Source organism: Lygodium microphyllum, chromosome 25 (genome assembly GCF_053477565.2).
Source record: "Lygodium microphyllum isolate KBCC chromosome 25, Lygodium_microphyllum_v1.1.10, whole genome shotgun sequence".
In the NCBI taxonomy this organism is placed as follows: Eukaryota; Viridiplantae; Streptophyta; class Polypodiopsida; order Schizaeales; family Lygodiaceae; genus Lygodium; species Lygodium microphyllum.
In genome coordinates this window covers 68391485-68414888 of record NC_141159.1, presented here as the reverse complement: position 1 = coordinate 68414888, position 23404 = coordinate 68391485, and the positions used below count along the sequence as shown (strand labels likewise).

Here is a 23404-nt window from a genome sequence, read left to right as displayed (position 1 = left end):
ATACTATACCCTCTACATAGCCTAAAATGTACTATGACCTCTAGATAGCCTAAAATGTACAATGACCTATGGATGGTCTATAATATACTTTTCTATATTTATGTATTTTTGTAGTATTCCAAGTTCTTTGAATTCTAAATGTCTAAAACCACTTTTTGGTGGTTTTGGACCACTTTAAAAGCAATTAATGTTTTTAATCACTTTGAAGTGATACAACACTACTTTTTAGTGGTGCAACATTAAGTCTAAATGCTACTAAACTATTGAAAAGCTATATCATTGTACCACTTTTGAGCACTTTTTAGTAACTCAGAACCACTTTTTAGTAATGCAGGACCACTAAAAAGTGGTTTAGCATAAATCTTAGATGGTACACTACCATAAGTTGTTAAATTAGATGTTGCAACGTCAAGAATTAGTTTTAGGCTATGAAGTTGAGTAAGTTTTACAAAGATGTGGTCCATTAAATGATGAAAAACCACTTTTCAATAATTCAACACCATTTTTAGTAGTGTAAAACCACTTTTCAAAGGTCCTACACAAATCTTGGATGATGCAGCAAAATTAGCTAAACTAAATGTTGCAATGTCAATAGTAAGTTTAAGGCTTTATATTAAGAGCAATTCTTACAAAGATGTGGTCCATTGAATGGTGCAAAACCATTTTTTAGTGATTTAGGACCAAATTTAGTGGTGCAAAACCACTTTTTAGTGGTCCAACACAAATCTTAGATTGTCCAACACCACTATTGTTAAACTAAATGTTGTAAAGTCTCTAAAGACAAAAGTAAAGACAAAAGTAAGCCTTAGAAAGATGTGGTTTCTTGAATGTTGTATACGATTTTAACATGGTGATGCACCCCTTTAAAGTGGTGTACCCCTTTGAAATAAAATAAGACAATGAAACTTCATTAAGATAAACAGGTCAAATGATGTTTATGATCTTGAAAACTCACATAATAAGCTATTGTGTTTTATCTCATAATTTTACAAACACAAACTTGACATACAATTCAAAGGGTATGCTATTGTATATAACCTCATGATCTTCATTGGATAATTCAAACACTTTGGCTATGCCATTGACCATTATAGGTTTCATAGAAAACTTTATTGCCCTTATCAAGTGGGAATATATGAAAGCTACCAACTTGTTATCCCACAACTCATACAAGTCTTCTTGTAGAGATTTATACCAATGACCTGTCACCATAAGAGTCTCGGCCTCTATCTTATTGCCCCATGCATCGATTCTCTCCTTAGTTGCAAGGTTCTTAGCTACAATACACTTCAGAATGTAGAAGTTAGCAACCTCCTCGCATTATGCTCTTCATAAGGAAGAACAAAATGGTTGTGAGGTGAGAGAGCATTACTCAACGAATCATCATGACCTACATAAGTGGCACCTTGGACCTCGTCATTTGAGTCTCCATCTTCTTGGGAATCCTCAATAATTGGCTCCAAAGTGTGGTATTTCTACATGTGATCTATTATTGTGCCTTCTCCATTGGCTACTCCTACAAGGAAAGAAAAAACATGATAATCACTTTGTTCAATGCACAACAATTGGTCTTAGAATATTCATTCACGTAGTGTGCGGTTTCACGTGCCCAAAGGCTAAAGGCGAATCCGTTCACGCATTCCTCTTGAGCCCTCCAATGATTTGCAATCCCATAGTTAGAATTGTTGAACATTGCTGAGCTTGACCTTCCAAAAGACATTGCTAACTTCCCTCTTTTGCTCGTTGTGCATAGCAGTTACTTCTATACTAAGGTGCATGCTCAAGAAAGCCACAACTTCACCAGCACAAGTCAAGCAAACATTATTTTGCATCAAATGCTCATGAGTTAGAGCCCTTTTAATGATTGCCCAGCCCCATTATGTTCTCCCTTCCCATGTCTTTATCTCATCTATCCTTGGACTTTCCATTTCAGCTTGAGCAGCCGCACATGGAAGTGGCTATTTTGGCTCTACCTTTTCCCCCTTGCTTGAGGACTTTTTGGACACTACCAAATCCTCATATGGAGTAGCAGCAACTTCAAGTGGTTGCTCTTTTGGAATTGTGGACTCAAGTGTCATAGGAACTAGCTTGTCAGTCGCTAACTTATCTTGTGTTGTCTCCTCAAGTATCTTGGTCCATGACCTAGATCTATGTGCGGGTCTCTTTTGCTTTCTCTGGGATTTGGATGGGACTTGGTCAATGGTCACAAGAGGTGGCTTTGCAGGTGGTTTTGGTAAACAAATCCAACAATTTCTTGCATAGAACCCTTGAGCACGGAGCAACGCTTTGGGCACCCATTGTGGCCTTGTGCTAGCTCTCCATCTATGCTTCCGATTGTTTGCACTAAATCTCTTTCCCCTTCTAGATGCAAGTCTATTCCCAATAGCTTGAGAAGCTATGGTGGTGTTTCTAGTAGCTGTGGTCTTTCGTTTGGTTCCAAGAGGCTTCCTACTGAGTGGTTCTCTCTTGTTCTCGTGTGCCTTGAGTAGTTCATTAAGAACACTCTGGTTGTTCTCTCTAGGCATTCGATTTGACTTTGAGACAAGCTTCTTGCCCTTCTCTAGAGAAGAGACAAGGTCCCCTTTGCTGAAAGTACTGACAATCTCCATGTCTCATAAGCTTAGGTGTATACAGTGTGCTTCGTAGTCCACAATGCATGTGGTTGCATGCTTGAAAGGTCTTCCAAAGACCTCCTTTCCCATATCTTCTCAATTTGGAAGCACATAAAACACTATAGGCATGCTTTTAGTCTCAACAATCAAGAGAATTTTGTATCGTCCTAAGATAGAATAGACTGATCCTCCATACAGTTTGATAGCTGCATTGGTTGGGACGAGTTCAGGTTGTTCTCAGTCCATACCTCATAGGTCAAGATGTTGTAATTTGAACCTTCGTCTATGAGAGTGTCAATGATGAGCTCTTGCTTGCCAGTTAGTTTGTGATCCTAAGATATGCAGGAGGGATTAGCTCTTCATCTTCTGGGTCTGTGTTTGTGGCTTGGATCTTTCGTATATTAGGCATGGTAGACCTAGTTTGGGTACTACATGAAATCTTGCATGTTGGACAGCCATGATACATGTGAGTGATGCTAGCTTTGGCGTAGGCTCTCGTGTTGCTAGCTCTAGCAACATGTGAATGGATAGATGGATGGGAATATTCACTCAGTTGTGTTGACTCATCAGGTTTTAGGACTTTGAGACCTAAGGTTGAGTCCACTATGAGGCATGTCAATAGAGTGTAAGGCTCTTAATAGCCAGATGACAAATTCTTCTTGCAATGGTATTGTGTGTTCTCAATGTGGGTGTTCTCGTTCAACTCTCTAGGCTTGTCAATTCTTCTTGGATTTTGCAACTTCGTTGCTTGGAGTTTCTATCCTTCAAATTTGTCTCTCGTTGCTCAATTGATTTCACCACTTGCACTAAGTGCAAGTGGTGAAATTATGGGCGCAGTGGTTGGCTTCTCGTCTCAATTGTTGCAGTCTTGGCACTTTCTTTAAATGTGGTTCAAAATGATTCAAAGGGGGCTTAGGACTTATGGTAGCTTTGTTGACAATATTTTACTCATCACGCCCTTGTAATGATTGGAATGGAGCACATGATGATGGCGGATTGGTTGGAGGATTCCCTCCCTAATTACTTGCAGCGTGTCCTATATGTAGATGTGAATGTGACTCTTGTGGTTGTGTATTATGATCCTAAATGACCTAAGGTAGTGTCAGCTCAGTGTGTGTTGCCAAGGTTGCCTAAGTGCTAAGTGCAATGTGTGCCAACAGGTCCTTGCAATATGAGGAGGTGGTTACTTAGTTTAACAAGCTCCTTGTTGAGTTCTTAATATTTATTTCAAATGCTTGACTTCAAAACCTACAAGTTATTTGGGCATTTTGCAACACTTTGATTCAAAAACTCGCAAGAGTGAGGTGTGTAAAATCAGGCTTTCCTTTCCAATGCAATGTGCATGCATGCAAGCAATTCCTCAAAGTATCACAACCATGTCATGATGAAAATATGGCAAGTAAGGACGGCACTTTGATGCAAATACTTAAAGCAAAAGGTTCAAATTTAGAATGTGAGTAAGACAAGTGGGAGTGAATCTTGAGGCATAGTTTAAGTGAATGTGGGTGCAGGTGAGAGTGTGAGTGATTGGTTAATGTGAGTGAGTAGGGATGAGTGAAAGATGAGTGTGGATGAGTAAGTAGGGGATTAGTGAGGGAGGATTATGAGTGAGGTGTGGTGGTTCGAGTGAGGTGGTTTGAAGGAAGTGGTTCGAGTGAAGTGGTGTGAGTGAGTAGTGAGGTGGTTTGAAAGGAAGTGGTGGGAGTGAGAGAGGTGGTGTGAAGGAGGTGGTGCAAGTGAGTGGCTAGGGTCAAGGTGGTTTGAATGAGTGAGGTGATGCGAGTGAATAATCTAGGATCAAGGTGGTTCGGGTGAGTGTGGTGGTTTGAGTGATTGAGGTGGTGTGAGTGAGGTGGTTTGAGTGAGTGGCTAGGGTTGAGGTGATGTGAATGAGGTGGGTCGAGTGAGGTGGTGCGAGTGAGAGAGGTGGTGTGAGTGAGGTGGTACGAGTGAGTGAGGTGGTGGGGTCAAGGTGGTTCAATTGAAGTGGTGCGAGTGAGAGAGGTGGTGCGAGTAGGGTTAGTGAGTAGTGCGAAAATCCTGTGCAACTAAATGCTTAGCTCAATGGTTATTACTTATGCTTGAATTTGAATTTTTAGTAGTTGTGAAGAAGGGAAAATAACATTACATGGCTAGTCATTTGTCTCAAATACTTAATAAAGAGAACATAATGGATGATCTTCCAACTATACACATTGTTTAAAATTTCGAGAGAAGAGGATCTATATAAAGCAGACCTTACTTCTATTAGGCTAATGATATCATAGAGGTCCTAGAAAAAAGAATACCTAATCATGTGATTGAGAAGTCGTGGCTTCATTATCTTATCCTGAAACTAGTGTATCCCTATCAATCGATCACTAAGCAATTGTATTGGCTAGGCCAAGATGCCTTGCTAAGAAGGTGTGTTTGTGAGCATGAGATGTATGATGTCCCGATGAGAAGCACACACAAGAGTCACAAGGGAACACTTTGACCTAGACTTGAATGCATGAAAAATCCTTCAAACTTAGTTGTGCTAGCCCACGCTATTCTGCAATGTAGCAAAATTTTATGGAACATTGTGATGGATACCAACGCACAAATGTGTCTGTGTGAAAGGATAAAATGGAACTCATGCTTGTTATAGCCTATCAACCTTTTGTGAAGTGGGGATTTGATTTCATTGAGCCGATAAGTTCTATAGCTCAATACTCACATGCTAAATTTATCATTGTTGCAACAACTAACTACTTGACAAAGTGGGATGAGGCAAGGGCCACTCACAAGAATGATTCTCAGAGTATAAAAAAGTTCTTGTGGGAGTAGATAATCTTTAGATTCAAATCCCATCTCAAGATTATGGGTGACATGGTTCACACTTATCAATGAAATGGTTTTTGATCTATTTTCCATGTTTGTGCTTATTCACCAAGAGTCATCTCCTCAAGCCAATGGCCAAGCAAAAGCTATGAACTCCAAGTTGTACGGCATTACCTTCAATGATGAGGTTACTCCATTGTTTTTGCTTGGGACTGCGACTCTGAGTGAGTCATGGATGTATTCCACATTGCCTTGTGTGCTCTTGCTACTATTTTGAACTTGCTTGATGTAGAGAGTGATCTTCTGCAAGAAGAGATCAACCATAAGAACTTGGATGCCTCTCGTGTGTCACATGCTTTGACTGTTAGAGACAGAGATGGTAATGGAAAGAATGACTGTGGGAATGGCTGCGGCAAAGACTTGCAGAAGTCTAGGTCTAAGTCGTGTGGTAAGTTGCGCAGCAAGTCTCATGGGAGAAATGCTAATTTGACATGTCATCGTTGCGGCAAGAAGGGTCATATACGCCCACAATGTCATGAGTTGCACAATGAGAAGCACAAAGAGAAGGGGAAAGACAAAGTACAGGAAAATTCCTCAAATCGTAGCATGGTACTTGTAAAATCTAGTGTGAAAATCGAGGAAATAAATGTCATGTAGATTGATGACTCAGATGGGGAGTACATACTTGCAACTAGCTCTTATGATGCTACGCCATTGACCAAGGTTCACTCTATGTATGTGCAGTGTTGGCTTTTGGATTCTAGTGCTTCATTTCATGTTACATAATGCCGTTGTGAGTGGTTTCACTCCTACCACACTGCCTCTGGTTCAGTTCGCTTAGGTGATGACAGGTCACTTGCTATTATTGGCATTGGGGATGTACAACTGTAGTTCTCTATTGGCAGTACTTTTCTGTTACAGAATGTACGTCATGTACCTACGCTTACACGTAGTCTTATGTCTACAAGGTAGCTTAATGATGTTGGGTTTCATGTTTCTTTTGGGGATTCTACCTGGAAGATCGCACGTGGCAGACTTGTGCTTGCTAGAGATGCCAAGGTTGGTAGACTCTATCCTCTTGTAGTTGATGGATCCTCTATTGATCATGCTTTGTCTGTGGGTTCCATCCCACATGTATCTCTTTGGCATGCCCATTCGGGTCATATGTCCTTGAAGGGAATGAAAATTCTTTCTGGTTTTTGCAATACTTATCGCCCCTTGACTATGCATGTTTTGATTCATGTGAGTATTGTCTTTATGGCAGATAGACTAGGAATACACATAAGAAGTCTGGTAGGACATGCATGAGTGAGCCCTTGGCATTGGTACATTCAGATGTCTATGGGCCCATGCCTTGTCAATATATGGGTGGTGCAAAGTATTTTGTGAGGTTTGTTGATGATTTTTCACATAAAGTCTAGGCTTATCCTTTTAAGCTTAAGTCAGATGTCTTGGCTGTGTTTCAGAGATGGCTTGCACTGGTTGAGAACTAGAGTGGGTATAGGCTAAAATGCCTTAGGATTGACAATGGGGGAGAATATGTGTCACGTGCCTTTGAGTATCTATGTGACAAGAGGGGTATTAAGCATCAGTTGACCGCCCCCTACCCACCCTAGAATGGTTTGCCTGAGCGGATGAATAGAACCATCCAGGAGCGTGTACATAGTATGCTTAGCCATGCAGGCCTACCATAGATCTTTTGGGCTGAGGCAGTTAGTACAGCTATGCATATCATACATAGATCACCTTCCAGTGGTTTGGATTTCCAGGTTGCAGAGGAGGTATGGACTGGAAAACCTCTGTCTTATGCGCATCTACGTGTCTTTGGATGTGAGGCATACTACCATGTGCCCAAGAAGACAAGTGTAGTAAGCTGGATCCTAAGAGTGTCAAATGCATTTTCCTTGGCTATGAAAATGTAGGCGAGATGGGTTACCACCCTTGGGATTCGCAAGCAGAGAAAGTTATATGCAGCCATGATGTAGTCTTCCATGAAGACAAGATGCATAGTCAGCCTGAGAAGGTGGTAGAGATACGCAGGGTTATATTCTAGGAGGAGCCACGTGCTCCTACACAGCCAGATGGACAACCTTCAACAGTAGTTGATCCACATGGCCAAGGTGTTGGATAGGATGTTGGACATGCAAGAGCAAAGCCTGCAGTGAGATAGTCTACTAGAGATAGACATTCACCTGACAAATTGGAGCCCTTCATGCACTATGTCTTGGTTACAGATGCAGGAAAGCCTCTCACCTATGATGAGGCTATGTGCAGGGGTGATAGTTACTCTTGGGAGAGGGCTATGCAATCTCAAATAGACTCCCTACATAAGAATACAACTTGGGATTTGGTTGCATTGACAAAGGGCAAGAAGGCTTTGCTGTGCAAATGGGTATACAAGCTAAAAAGTACCCTTGGAAACCCTAAGCCAGCTTATAAGGCAAGACTTGTTGCTAAGTGTTTTAAACAGGAACATGGAGTTGACTTTGATGTAGTCTTTTCTCATGTGGTCAAAATGACCACCCTACGCTTGGTTTTGTCGGGCAGCTTGACTTGGACATGTATCAGATGGATGCCAAGACTACATTCTTGCATGGGGATTTGCATGATGAGATTTACATGGAGCAACCTAAGGGCTTTGTAGAACCTAACACGGAGCACCTAGTGTGCAAGTTGAAGAAAAGTCTTTATGGCTTGAAGCAGGCACCTAGAGAGTGGTATCATAAGTTTGATACCTTTATGCATTCACAGGGCTACAAAGGAGTGCTATGGATCCGTGTCTTTACACGAAGAAGCCCGTGATGGCTCATTGCTTATTTCGGTACTTTATGTGGAAGATATGTTGATAGGAGGGAAAGCTCATGATGAGCTAGATGCTCTCGAATCGCAGTTGAAGAAGAGCTTTGACATGAAGGATTTGAAACAGGCCTCTCACATTCTTGGTATGTGCATTAAGCGCGACATGCATTCCATTTTGTCACACATAATAAGCCAAAACCAACAATAGACCCTGAAACCCAACTGTATATCTATGACCATCTCAAAGATGAACACCACAATGTTGTGCCATATAGTCCAATATTACTAGTCTTCATGTGGGGACCCCACATGAATATTCAACGAGTAACAAACTCACCTATCTCATTCTACTCAAGTATGCAATGAAAGCCAAGTTGATCAGTAAATTAGACATTCAAATAGAACATGCAGTACTTGGATTCAAATAAGCAAAAACTAGTATTTGCTGTAATACTATCCAAACCAATATCACCCACTAAAGCATCCTTGAATGCATGTAAATTTTTATTAGAACAAGAAGGAAGGCTATTGAATACATAGGCATCTGCCTCACTAGCATATGACAATGAAAGTTCACAAGAACATGGAACATATTGCATCTGGCCATCTGCTTATATAAGCTAACATTCTATGAATAGCACAAAAATTGCACAATAATGAAAGTCACATCTAGATCTAAACTTGAAGCCACTTTATGAGATGCTTAGATAGTGGAAAAAGATTCCTCATATGCTACTACAATTGTCCTTGCTAAGAAAAAAATATAAGTGCCCTACTAACAACAAGTACATGAGCAACTGTGGCTATAGAGACTTTCTACTATAGTCCATTACCAATTTAAGATATCATTGCATGCTCAACAATATCCACTATCATTACAAGAGATAGATGAGAGCTTTAGCACACTAAGAGAAGCAAACACAATAATCATTGATGAGATTTCCATGTTGACATGAATTACATTTGACATAATAGTATGCCTAATAGTCAACATCTACCAAGGCTCTCTACTCAATCCATTTAACAAAAAGCTCATTATATTTTTTGGTGACCTTGAACAATTGCCATTGATCTATAACCATTGAATTGAGTTCTGCCAACAATGTCACATCACCTTGTTGGTATATTGGAAACATGGACAACACCACAACCTCCACATTTCAATCTCACATTTTCATGACCTATCATTCCTCTTTTTCCTGTAAGTGATTAGGCATCAGTATCCAACCAAAGAAGAGATATAAGAATGCATATATGAGTGCCTAATTGACAAGAAAGACATCTTAGATTTTTTAGACTAGAGAACAACAATCATGTGTACACATAAGAAAGACTTCTAGAAGTAACAACAAGTAGTGTCTGCACAAATACTACACATCCAAAGAGATCCACATTGTCAAAGTTCAAACATAACAAATGCAACTGAAGAGCCAGCATTGTAGAACCGATTACAAGACAAGAACTCCCACAATATAGAAAAGATAATAGTTAGAGTGACTACAATGATAACAAAAAATGTCAATCTCACTATAGGTGCCACAAATGGTGTAGCATATAAAATTGACCATATCTAGAGAACTAATGAGACAAAATGATCTTCAGACTCTAGGTCATCCAGTCTACCAACTAACATCTCTCAATGTGACATAGTGAGCACCAACACAAGCCTTGAGCAAGAAGTGGTACCACAAATCCACATTTTCACCAACATTTGCATAAACAATGAGTAGTCACAAGTCACAAGGAGCTACAATTTCCCAAAAATCCCTTTTGCATATAAGGAGCACATTCATGCCCAAATTGGTCTGCACAATGCTCTCCCACAAAATCAAAAGAAAAAACTTATGTAAAGTCTGGCTTCCAAATCCGTTTGCCTTTGCAACAATACCATATACAACCATATGACTCACACACAAATAACACATTTTAGCACAATTAAACAAAGACCAACCATAGCACGACACATCATTAAAACACTTTCTAGACTTCTTCCAAAACAAGGAGAGAAAACAAAAACTTTCATTCTTCCTTTTCCAACGATTATCACTTATATTAAAATCATTTTCAACATATGAACATAATTTATTTTCCCTTATGTTTATAGATAAAAAACATATGCAAAGGTAAAGATGATTTCAAATGAGGTACATGCAACATAAATTGCACTACCTAGTATCTATAAGAATCCAACAATGTAAATTCATGCCACATTGAACCATGGATATAGATGTTCAAGCCGTTATACATTCAAAACCATAGGAACACACAACACCAAATCGAGCACCATCCCAATATCGTAAGTACATAACAACAAACTAGATGAGAATGGCAAACAATGCTAGGGAATCACCATCAATAATATCAATGACTTCACAAACTAAATTTGATGGATACATCTAAGTGTATACTCAACAATAATTCTTCTAAGAGAAGAGAACAAAATCACAAATGGTACAAACCTTCTATGACCTTCAATATCCTTTTTGCTTAGAATCTAACCCCGCTAATAGAATCATGTCTTATATGTAGGAAATCTAAAACACATACTTGACAGGTTCGGGCTGATGTATGAAGATACGCACTAGAATCCACTATGAACATGTGCTGCCTAAGTTGTTAACCAGAAGACGAACAAGGCAGAAAATCTGGAAAAGCTAAAGCAGAAGACAAAGGCCAAGGCAAAGTGAAACGGAAGACAAAGATGCACAATGAGAAAAGTCCTAAATAAGGGAACAAGGCGCACAAGGAAAAGCGCAAGTCAATACTTTTGTAAAAGAGCACAAGCGCATCATGGTTTAATTCAAGGAGTGCCAGGCTCTCACCCGTGCAATTTGTAAATGTAGACGGTGGAAAGGAAGCTAGGAAGGTAGAAGGACAATGGGAAAAAGGGCCTATGCCACGGCCGGCCATGTAAAAAAGGGGATAAGGGGATGACCGCCCAAAAGGGATATAGGGTTTTGTATATAAAGTTGAAAAGTGAATGAGAAGCTCATTCTTGTGTGTGGCCAAAAGTGGCTCTCCTCCTCTTCTTGTTCTTCTTCTTGTTCTTGCTTGCTTGAGCTTGTGCTTGAGAGAGGGAGTGTGAGAGTGTGAGGGAGTGAGTGTGTGACGGTGAGGGATCAGGGAGGAGAAGCTCTCCATCTTCTCCTCTCTTCTTCTCTTCTCTTCTCTTGTCTTGTCTTGCTCGCGATAATGGAGCTTGGAGCGTGGAGCTTGAGGATGGAGCTTGCTTGAAGCTTGCACTTGAATCGTGGAGCTACCGGAGTGCGCGGGAGAGGAGGTAACTCGATCAGCATGGAGGTAAGCTCACTACACCCATGGATATGGATGGCGCGTTAGCTATGTGAGAGGTAGCCATTAGTGCTCGGCTTGGAACGCTTGAAACAATAAGCGGTCCGTGGGTCTTGGCGGTTGAAAGAAAGCTCCCACATTTTGGTTCCGTTGCCTGGACCAACGGATTCAAGCCTTGAACGCTTGCGCGCTTCGAATCGAGCATTGAAGTAGGGTTTTTCCCGAATTGGTGCTTGAGGTAGATAGGTAGGAAGCGAGGGAGTTTGAAGAGGTATTCGATCTCCTTAACAAGTATGTTTTTGTTGTTTTGGACTTGGGAAAGCATGAGGAGTAGTATAGGTATTTTTCTTATAATTTTTTCTTGCATTTAGGAAGGATAGGAGCAAAACATTGGAGCAAATAGTAGGGTTTTCTGTTGTTGTATAACAAGCTGAAACAGGGAAATAGGGGCACAGATTGAGATTCCTAGCTGGAAGTGTATTAGGGACTAACTTCTGAGGTCACAGTAGGCTGGGATGGGGCAATAAGAGGCCCAGGGAACCAGGAAATACCACATTTGACACCCTGCCTTCTGAGAAGAGAGTGAGCTTGAGAGCCAGGGAGAGAGCGAGAGAGTGAGAGAGCTACGGGGAGATCGTTGGCGCACTGATTGATTCGAGTGCTACATCGTTTCTAGGTACGCCAGGCGTTTCCCTATGTTGCTTTGCATCTATTTAGAAGGCACGGCACGATTCGGTGGAGTAGACGTTGTCATTCTTGAACTCCAGTTAGATATTCAATAACCTTCAATATAATTGCTAATTTTTTGACATCATGAATAGAATATATTGCCTTCATTTGATGTTAATGGTTTTATAGAAGATACATAATTTCAAAAAAGAAAAAAATGTCTTATGTTCAACTTTCATTTTTTGAGCAACAAAAACTAAAGCACACTTCTCTAAACCATTCAAAAACAAGTACTTGGTTGTGTGCATCAACCTAGTCGGTGATGTGTGAAACTTCATTCTTTCGATTAAATTTTGGATACATTGACAAGAATACACACATTCTTCTTCAATCATATGATTAAAACCTTGCATATCATTACATGATCTTTTGTCTATCTAGACTACCATTTGGTTTACAATAGGGTTGTTGGGGTTTCATGGAAATAGATGTCCTTTGTGAGCAAGAGAACCAACAAACATCACAAAAATGTTAAAATACTAAGAATGCATGCTATGGAGGATCACTGATGAGCAAATAGACAATCATAATGAGGCAGAAGCATTGACAAGGAAGAACAACTAATATTATCCAAGCATAATGCAAGTACAACTGATTGATAATGACTAATTGAATGAGTGTGGGGATGAGTGCCTTTTACAAACTTACAATAGGTGGTATTGGTAGGTGGAGATAGGTGGAAAGGGACCATGGTATTCAACAACCGTGGTCTTAATAAACCGTGCATACATGACCTGGTCTAAGGCTTTATTTGCAGTTTGTTTCTTTGCCTTGTTTGTCCCATACGAAGAGGCTATGGTGGATGTGATTGCACATTTCTCAGCACCCCTCCTCAATCACAACCGTAAAAGACACTAAGTATACAGAGGCTGTCGTGAGTAGAACCTTGCTAAGTGTAGACATGGAAGAAACAAAAACAATCATACAAAGCTAGAGACTGTTACAAGGCCTCACTAAGTGTGTAGAGGCTGTAGTGTGCAGAGGCTACATGAGGAGTTTAGGAGCTTATGGTGGGAACATAAGCTAAGTCCACATGTTGAACTTTAAAATAGTCTATCATCAGAAAATGAGCTACAAAAGAGGGATTCGTGAGTCTTATCCTTTTGATCTTGGGTTTCTTCTTCTTCTTCTTCTTCAATGTTGTCTTCATCTTCTTTGATTGTAGCAAGATATGCTCTTTGAGACTTTTTCTTAGCATAGCAAAATTTCTCAATATGCCCAGGTTTCTTACAAAAGTCACAGACTACGCTCTTCTTCCCTTTCACATAGAGGAGTTGTTGGTCTCCTCTTGGGATGCTTGTTTCTCCTTTGTTCTTAATCTTCTTTTCCTCTTCCAAGAGAGAGGCTTTGATGTCCACAAGTGTTGGCTTTGGCATGTTGATTAATGTGGTAGACACATTGTCAAACTCAAGTGGAAAACTTTTGAGAAGCACTCCAATGCAAATGTCTTCATCCATCTTCAAGTTGATTCCTGCAAGTTGTGTCAACAAGCTTTCCATATAATTCAAATGAGTTGCAAGTGAGGTATTACTTTGCATGTCGAGCCTAAAAAATTCAATCAGTAAACCATATTTTGAGGATTTGGAATGAGCTCCAAATAAGGTTTCTAATTGATCCCATGTTGCGTAAGAGGTTTCACAATCATCAACATGATGAATGTAGCTGTCATCAAGTTCGAGTTTGATAATAGCTTGAGCCTTATCATCATTTTTATCCCATACAACTGAAAGTGCAGCTCCCTTGGTTTCTTCTCTTGACCACTTGTGATTGACCACAAGCCTTTCTTCATTAGGATCAATTTGATCCTAGTTTGCCATGTATGGAATCCAACACCATTAAATCGGGATGTCGGTGAATCCTTGCCCATTTTGAGATTGCAAGATCAGCAACAAATCAGCTCCAATCAATTTCAGTTTTAGTTGAGCACAAGTGCTAAGAATCACTAGGTGATTAGTATCGAGATACTAGGCAATTTAGTGACATGATGCCCTTGAAGTTGGAATCTTCAAGATCTTATGCAAGTCCAAGTTTTCCCCTCCTTGATTTGATGCTGGAGTTGCAAAAAAAAATCAATTTTGATTAGAGGAAAAGCTGATTGTGTTAACTGACATTAGTGCTAAAAGCACTAAATGAGTGTCAATGGACAATGTTTCTTGAAGTTCTTGAGAATCTTGTTAAGATTTCCTCTCCTTGCTGGTAAATAACTTGAATGCTTGCTGAAGACTGAGTGCTGGAGTAGATTAGAGAGTCAGTGACTTGATTTGAGCCACAAGAAACAAGAGCTTGAAGCTTGATAGCTGTGGCTGTCCTCTTTAGGGTTTTAACAAGCGACTAGTTTTTTTCCTCTCCTTGTTGGTAAATAACTTGAATGCTTGCTAAATACTGAGTGCTGGAGCAGATTAGAGATTCAGTGAATTGATTTGAGCCACAAGAGTGAGAGAAGGAAGTAAAACAAGAGCTTGAAGCTTGATAGCTGTGGCTGCCCTCTTTAGGGTTTTGATAGGCGACTGGTTTTTTTCTTATTGCAGCACATAGACTCAATCATTTTACAAACCCTTTGAGCTAGAGATAGAGTGTTTGTGTGGCTTCAATTTCCCTATGGTCATGGGCAGCATCAATGCACATACAGGTTGAATCAACGATACAAATCTGTAGATGGCACAAATTGGACAGGAATCTAATGCAGGCGCAATGTTGGAGTAGAGAAGCAACAATGTTGGGCTTTGAAGTGATAGGGAGGAGCACCTAGAGTCAGGGAAGGTTTGCCTAAAAGGAAGCACGAGCTAAAATGGCCTGGATTGGGAGCTTCAAGTCCTCCACTCAAGGTGGGTAGCTATGGAGGTAGGTGAGAGATCCAAGGAAAAGTGGAGGGAGCTAGAAATTCAAACTGAAATGACTCAATTAGTGGCTTGATGACTCACTGACTTAAAACCCACTCTGATACCATATTAAAATACTGAGAATGCATGCTATGGAGGATCACTGATGAGCAAATAGACAATCATAATGAGGCAGAAGCATTGACAAGGAAGAACAACTAATATTATCCAAGCATAATGCAAGTACAACTGATTGATAATGACTAATTGAATGAGTGTGGGGATGAGAGCCTTTTATAGGCTTACAATAGGTGGTATTAGTAGGTGGAGATAGATGGAAAGGGACCATGGTATTCAATATCCGTGGTTTTAATAAACTATGCATACATGACCTAGTCTAAGGCTTTATTTGTAGTTTGTTTCTTTACCTTGTTTGTCCCATACAAAGAGGCTATGGTGGATGTGATTGCACATTTCTCAACAAAAAACCTTATTGAAAGCTTGTGTTGTTATATGTACCTAGTTTGAGTGGACCATCCTTGGGGCCTTAACACATTTGGTGGGGTCTTATGGACATTGATATCCGTGTTTGCAAGAGAATTTGAAGTGAAATGAGGTGGTATCTATCAAGTAGATATGGATGTGTATGCTACCTATTTGAAGTTGAAAGGCATCCTCAAAGTTTAGCAAGTCCTTAAGTTGCATTGATGTGTGTAATGGGCCTTAATGGTGCACTAAACTCTAAAATGGAAGGTTCATTTAACATTAATGCAAATGTCTAGAAAAGATTAGTTAGCCATGCATAGATGTTTTGCATAGTTTAGTCTAGCTATTGTCTTTCTTGTTCTCTAGCATTTTTGTGTTTGCTTCAGTGTATGTTTCTTCATGCATTGGTGTTGCTTTGGTTTACAATGCTTCATCCATTATTTCCAGTCCTAAGGCTCATTATGACCTTCCATGATGATGATGCCCTTTTGTTTTCATGATTCACTTTTGTTGTTCATGTCACAATCCTCTAACTTATTGTTGTCATTGCAATGTAGTTATCTACTTGTACTATAATAACCAGTAATAAGAAGAACTAGTGGTGTCTTATAGCGATCTTGCCTTTAGCTAAGGAAATGAAGTCCTTTTGAGGTTTCCAAAGAATCATTTTTTGTCACTTAAATACCAGTTTTAAGAAGCAAACTTAAAACCTTGTTAGAATAACTCCATGCTTAACCCAAAAAGTATGACTTGGGAAAGCTTCAAGCCATCACTACCCAAACAAGATTATGCCAATATTTTGACCATACAATGTGGTGTACAAAATTAATATATTATGTTCAAAATATAAATCTATATATCATCTTGGAGTTTTGAAGGTGCTATGGTATGTCTTCATGAGCTTCATTTAATGTCTCATAAAATTTGTCAACACATTGCATTTTTCTACAACAAGTACCAATGGAACAAAGAGAGTGGTTTCTTTTGAATTCATTATGTTGTGATAATGTGTATATGGAATTTGTTGTCTTCTTATCAACAATTGTTATTACCACCAATAGTACAATTTATGAAATAGTCACCATGAGATGATACTATTAATTACATTGGCCATCAAGTTGCTATATTTACAACCTAAAAGTTCCACGTCTTGATTTTTTCCCCTCCCCCTTTTTAAATGTCTTTAAGGCACAACTAATTTAGTTGTCTTTAGGAGCATTATTTTAAAATGTTTAACAAATAGCAAACAATTTAGTTATCTTTAGTAATCTTATTATGATGGCACACATTTATTAAGTAGTTTGATTTTTTCAAGGACTAATTCTTCACGGCAAGCACTCTCTTGATATTGATATCTTATGCTATTGATGGCTCACAAGTTCTTGATCTAACATTTATTTATGTACCAACCCTCATTAACATATTTTAATCTCATCTATCAATGGTTAAAGTTTACATCACATATGTTGTTTAAAAGAAGCTCAAAATTCCACTCACATGAAAGGTAATTGAGTTTTGGCACTCAACAAATGCCACATTAATTTTATTAGAACTTTTGTTATGCATCCTATGTAAATTTATCACGGTTGCTTTCATGTGCAAAATTTGTACTTTTATAAGTCTCAATCTTCTTGACCAAGTGTGATCAAGGCACACCTTGACCAAGTGTGATCAAGGGACACCCTCAATAAATTGTCTCCGCAAAAGTACACCCTCGATACATTATGTCTAATCACTAAATTGGTTAGAGGTGCTTGATATGTTGCATCTCTCAACAAATAACTACTCAAGGGGTTCACCCTTGATGGTTTAGGGTTTATGATCTAAATTTAGGTTTTAAAAAAGAGGCTATGAGTAATGCATGGGATAATAAAGTTTAGGCTAAAACATTTTCTGAAGCTCGATGCCATGGCTTGACTTTTTTTTTTTGGGCTTATGTAAGACAAAGTGGCACACGTGCACCAAGGAAAAAAGCAAAGACCTAGAGGATTTCACATTAAAAAAGAAGGGGGAATCCAATGCATTTAGTGACACCAAAAGTATTTTTCATTAAAACAGAAGGGGCAATCCAATTCATGTAATGACCTTGCGATCACTTATCAAGGGCTTTTTTTTTTACTTGGCCAAGAAAGGAAGGGGGCTTCATAGATTTTGTGCACAAGGAGAGGGAGGCATGATTTTTACACACTAAAAGATAGTATGTATTAATGGAGAACACCATGGATTACAAAGAGCTTACGGTCTCAAAAAAGACTATTGTGGCCAAATCATGAGCACAAGACTCTACACTTGCCAACCATTGCCGACCATTTCACAAATGTAGTTGGCTTTGGACATTATCTCTATCTAGCTAGGATTGATAGTAATGCCTTGAAAGATCATGTGATTTCTAGCATTCCAAGTAAGCTCTAGAGCTAGCAATCTAATCAATTGAGCAATGAGATAGTGATGCTTGTTAGAGGGATCAAAAGAGGCATGATTTTTGAATCACGTGCCAACTATTGTTTACAAAAATTTGGGGTCGTTAAGTTAAAAAAATTGTGCCACGTGGCAAGAAATGGAAAGTACACATGGGGAAGCCAAGTATCATTTGAGAGCAACGTGCAATGCACAATGCGAGGGAGTCCCACATCTACATGGAGGGAGTTGGGCCAACATGGAAGGAGCGTACTTAGGAGTATCCTATATATAGTTCAAATGTTGTTGCCAATGTTCTACTTGGGTTGTGCAATAGGTATGTCTCAATCGACGACATACTACTAGAGAGATATTTCGCCTTTCATGTATTATTTAGGAATTGATGTATTTGTACATTTAACCTTACATGTGCTTATTAAGAGAGTTGCGTATTTGTACAAAGGCATATGTTATGCTTACACATATTCTGTGTGTCTATTTGTGTGTGTGTGTGGCGTGGGCCGCGGGGGGGGGGGGGGGGGGGGGGGGGGGGGCCGCGGGGCGGAAGAGCATAAGAAATTATAGCTAACACATTGAAAACACTATATGGATCATGGGTCTTAACACTTTAAACTCTTAATGTCAATAATGTCAATAAACAAACCACATTGTGGATAAATATATATTTGTAAGATTTGTCTAGAAAATAGGAGGCAAAAGGATATGTCAATAGTTTGCCTTAGCACACCATACTTGGGGTACAATCTTGACCCTAATGCAAAAATCTATGTAAGCTCATTCTATTAAATTATAGCTACAAGAGGGAGCTACTAGGATATTGAGCAAGAGGAAGAACTACAACTCTCCTACCACACTGATAGTTGGTACTTGCCTAATGCTAGTTTGAAACATAACTTAAATACTTTGCCTTTTCTTTTGCAAGCATGCATTACATTTTGTGAGAAAGTGAGGGATGGTGGTGTGTTGTTTATATATTACAAGAAGTTCAAGGTTTGAGGTGTTGAGAGAGAGAGAGAGAGAAGGGGGGGGGGGGGGGGGGGTGTGGAGAGGTGTTAAAACACAATTGCTTCACAAGCATCCTAATGACCTGCACTTGCACAAGTCCTAGTGAGAAGCGATAGTGTATCCCAAATTAAACAAAACTAGTCAAATCCACTAATCAGCTATCAAACTAATGAATTAAACTAACGAACAAATTTAAACTAATTGACATCAACTAATTAACTTATATGAGTTAATTATAACTAGTTGATCAATTAACCATAATTATGCAATGACACTAATTACAATAAATTAATTATCAAACAGTAATTAATTGGCTACTAATCATAATCATAATACTAATTGCACAACCAACCAATGGATTAAGTAATCGACATTTATGAACTAATTACAACTAACTTCAACTAAATGATTATCATTGTAATTATCAATGGCACACTAACAAGAATACTTCCAGCACAACTACCTAATGGTAACTGAAGCACAACCACAACTAATGAATGGCATAACAGCATGGCACTTTACTAACACTAGCATGCCCACAGCACTACGCCACAACTAACATAACGCTATAACTAATGGCAAACACAGCACATGTGCTATTTGGCATAATGGCAAACGTGAAACATACAAACACTAGTCACACTAGTCGAACACGCACTACAAGTTGTCAGCACAGCCCGATGCTTATATCACGTTGCATTGCGCTTTTCCTTGCTTTTGCTTGTGCTTGCTTTTTCAAGATAATTTCATAAGAATGATAAAAAAGATATTATGCTGCACTTGTAAAAAGCATCATATAGCATGAACAGTAGTAAAGGCAACTCCAAGAAAACGCCCAAGTCAACACAGGCCCATGTCCGGTGTCTGAAAGAAACTTGAAGAAGTCCAACAATGCCTCACACTATGCTTAGTTCACAGCATTTCCAAGCAACTTAATGACAACTCCTTACACAGGTAAACAAATGTACTTGTAATAGATCAAAACCAAATGACAAGATATGGCTTTAAAAACCACTTTCAACTTGTGAAGTACAATTACAAAAATATTAAGGGCCCATTAAAAAACAGTAAAAGGAAATAGGGTAGCAATGCCAAGCATCCCATTCCCTTAACACAATGACACACTAGTACCAGTTTGAGATCAGCCTTCTCACACAATCACTGTTGTGGCCAAACACAATCGGCTGAAGGCTACATCTTAACTGAAAACACATTGCTTCCAGGCACACATTTGATCTTCTTTTAGCTCGCCTCACGGAGCTGATTCGAAGATGGTGATGGAAGAGTGAATCATCACACATTAATCAGCAAGATGAGGCAAAGAAATTAATATGCTCCAATTTCAAAACGGCCTGAAATAGATGATTACCAAAGCTTGTAGCAGTGTTTTAGTTTTTCAGCAGGTCCTTTAACTGGCATGGCTACCATAGCTGGAGAATAATCATCAAACAATCTAGTGCACTATGGTAGCAAACATTATAGGCTTTGCAATGTGACTCCATTTTGTGTTTAGTAACATCAATTTGAGTTTTAACAAAGATGAGAACAATAAGCTAAACCACAATGGACGTCGATCCAATTCCTGAATGAAGCTCTATCCTACATGCCTCTCACCAGGTGAAAATGTACATTTATACAGCTGGAAGGAACAGAGTTCAATCTGCACAACCAGCTGTTACCTGGGGAAAAGCTATGTACAAGTTACACTTGAAGACAACAACAAATCAGGTGCAGCCTTGCACTTTAATGAGACCACATGATGGAGCCATACTGTGGCTGGGGAACCCCATAGTGCTGCCATGGTTCACTAGACAAATTGGCTGTAGGGTTTCTTATTTGATCAGTATCAACTTCCAAGTTGCCAACATCTTCTTCCATGGCTTCTGTATCCAAAGTCTCAATTACCATTTCATCTTGATTGCCACCTGATTGTGCTATTTGGTGCAGAGTTAGGGTATTGGGGCTAGAGCCTGCGATATTAGGAAGCCAAGGGATCACAGCCAACCTATTGTCTGGGGCTGCATCAACTATGATATCATTCCCTGCATCATCTATATCTTGTAACTCCTCTATAACAACCGAGCTTTTCTTACCCTCCTGAGAAAAGGATAACTGACTGAAGCTATTTGAGCCAAATAATGTTCCTGCCAAAAAAAGCCCTGCTGTTAATGTGACTGCCACACCTAAGATTGGAAAATAAGACAGATTTGAGAAAATTTAACCCATTACGTTTTGGAATTAGATTTGTGTTCAGCCTTATTGAAGACCCTGCAGTTGGACCACCAGGGAAAAGAGGCGGATTGACATGTTTGTATAAGACAATGGCTCTCTCATCATTTGGAGAGGGTACTGGTGGTGGCTCCAATGGTTGAGAACATAGGTCCACATCAAGTTGAATGGGGACATGTGCGTTGTCATGAAGGTCTGGTTGGGGTACAAAGTTTTGGCATGCTTCAAAAACAGTAGGCAAGATTGTATCCTGCAAACATGACGGGCATAGGAATTTTAGAAGCTTCCTAGGGAAAATGAAAGCTTTCATCTCAGCAGCTAGTTATGAATGTAAATGTAAACTTGCTTGTTGTACAATGGTGCCGTTGTGCAACAATATTGTTAACAGTGAATGGAACAACCTAGAAAGGCACATACTAACAGACACCTGCTCACACTCCTTTAATGTTTTCAATCCAGTCTTATAGCTTAAGGGCTGACAAAATCCTGATGCTAGTATAGCCCACGCACTAGCATATAGCAACATAATTCAGAACTACATCACACATTGACCAGTTCTCCAGACCCTTCCCCTCTCTCTCACAAGCAAGAGAAAGACCCACTTTCCAACAGAGAACTTAGTGTGTTGAGCTTGAAAGACAACCTAACTCCTTTAAATCAGCAAGATGAAACTTCCGTATTCACCAAAAACCTTTCTGGCAGCAGGTAGCAAGACCTTTGACGGACTATATAGGAGGGAATTTGAATTGAATTCTACATGTAAAGTATAAGGTTCAAACCTTCCATTTCAATTTGGAAGGGGTGTCTAGTCATATTCCATGCGTTTGCCATTTGTATAACTGAAATTTTGTAGATTAAAAAGTTCTGATCGTTCTATTTCAAAGGGTCTTAGGAAAAATTCCATTTCACTTTACATTAGATCTCAGTTTTCTGCATTTCACTTTACATTAGCTCTCAGTTTTCTGTGAACCCTGCGAAGCTCTAGTACAAAAAAATAACTACAAAGGAGATTGCAGATGGTAAAGTCCGTATGGATCCTCGTCGCAAATCAAAGATAGCAGGTTACAGTAGAAACACATATATGGACAAGTTTCTACTACCTAAGCCTATGCAAGTAATGGCGTGTACACAAGAGCTTTTTGACATTTTCTGACACAAGCAAAGGGGCTCTTTTCCCTTATTTTCCCCTTGTAGTGTCCAACATCATAGCTTCTACTTGGGGCCCAGGGGCCAGCTGCAGCCTGCCCGAACCACAGCTAGCTAAGTATGCGGTCCCTCCCGAGAAGAATCTCACGATGTTGTCCAACTTCACAATGCAAGGACGATGGTAGGAATTTGTCTAAAACTTCTTGTGGCATCTTCTACCGAGACAGGCAAACTTATTCTGCCTAAGCAAGTTTTGACAGAACAATCTTCTCTGCTATTGCTACTCTACTAAACCTAGGCAGGTAACAAACGCACATTTCTACTGCTACCACAAGCTGAGCTATGCCGATAAAGCACCGGTCTTCATACGGGTAATAAGAACCTGTCACAAACGACTTATGTGTAAAGTACATAGAATAACGAGAGGCGGAGACGGAGACAAGGCCTGCACCTGCCGCGATCTTTTGCGCGGGGAGAGGGAGACGCCATTGAGGAAATCGGCGAGAAGCAGGCCGTCGCCGTCATTGCTGTCCCATTTGCGTTTCGCGTGAGAAGCAGGGGAGAACGAGTACACAGGCTCCATTCACCTGCTGCCAAACCCTAATATCTCTCTGTGTCGTTTTTTTTTTCCTTTTGCTCTCTGATTCGCAGACCATCAAGAGGCTCAATGCATTGTAAGACCACAAGCATACAAAGGTGCACCTAGAAACTAGACTAAGCAAGCAATACATTCCTTGTAAGACCATAAGCATACAAAGGTGCACCTAGAAACTAGACTAAGCAAGCAGGGCATTCCTTGTAAGACCATAAGCATACAAAGAGGCTCAATACATTGTAAGTCCATAAGCATACAAAGATGCACCTAGAAAACTAGACTCGGCATGCCATAACATACAACCCAAGAAGTTTTAGACAAATTCCCGTTGTAGTTCACATGAGAAGTTTTAGGCAAATTCCCACTGTAATTCCCATATTGTGAATAATGAACAGCAACATGAGCTTCTCCGAGGGGGAGAAGAAGCTCTTGATGTTGAACTCTATAGGGGAAAATAAGAGACAAGACCCTTC

The 23404-nt window shown here is 39.7% G+C and overlaps 1 protein-coding gene across 1 annotated transcript; it reads right to left on the bottom strand.

Moving 5' to 3' along the window:
- Window positions 1-20066: 20066 nt before the first annotated feature.
- On the bottom strand, window positions 20067-23065 carry LOC148014336 (uncharacterized). The gene is made up of 3 exons (XM_087667243.1): window positions 22788-23065; window positions 21191-21440; window positions 20067-21105 (listed from the first exon to the last, which is right to left on the bottom strand). The coding sequence occupies exons 1-3, from the start codon at window positions 22917-22919 to the stop codon at window positions 20705-20707; spliced, it is 783 nt and encodes a 260-aa protein (XP_087523369.1). The 5' UTR covers window positions 22920-23065; the 3' UTR covers window positions 20067-20704.
- Window positions 23066-23404: the final 339 nt, after the last annotated feature.

What these genes read in the sequence shown, in the direction of transcription:
- LOC148014336 (XM_087667243.1), bottom strand. Translation starts at nt 22,919, where the DNA reads ATGGAGCCTGTGTACTCGTTCTCCCCTGCTTCTCACGCGAAACGCAAA. An exon ending in CGCGCAAAAGATCGCGGCAG is followed by an intron (nt 21,441 to 22,787) that starts GTGCAGGCCTTG and finishes TCATGTTTGCAG; the next exon opens with GATACAATCTTGCCTACTGT. An exon ending in CACAAATCTAATTCCAAAAC is followed by an intron (nt 21,106 to 21,190) that starts GTAATGGGTTAA and finishes TTTTTTTGGCAG; the next exon opens with GAACATTATTTGGCTCAAAT.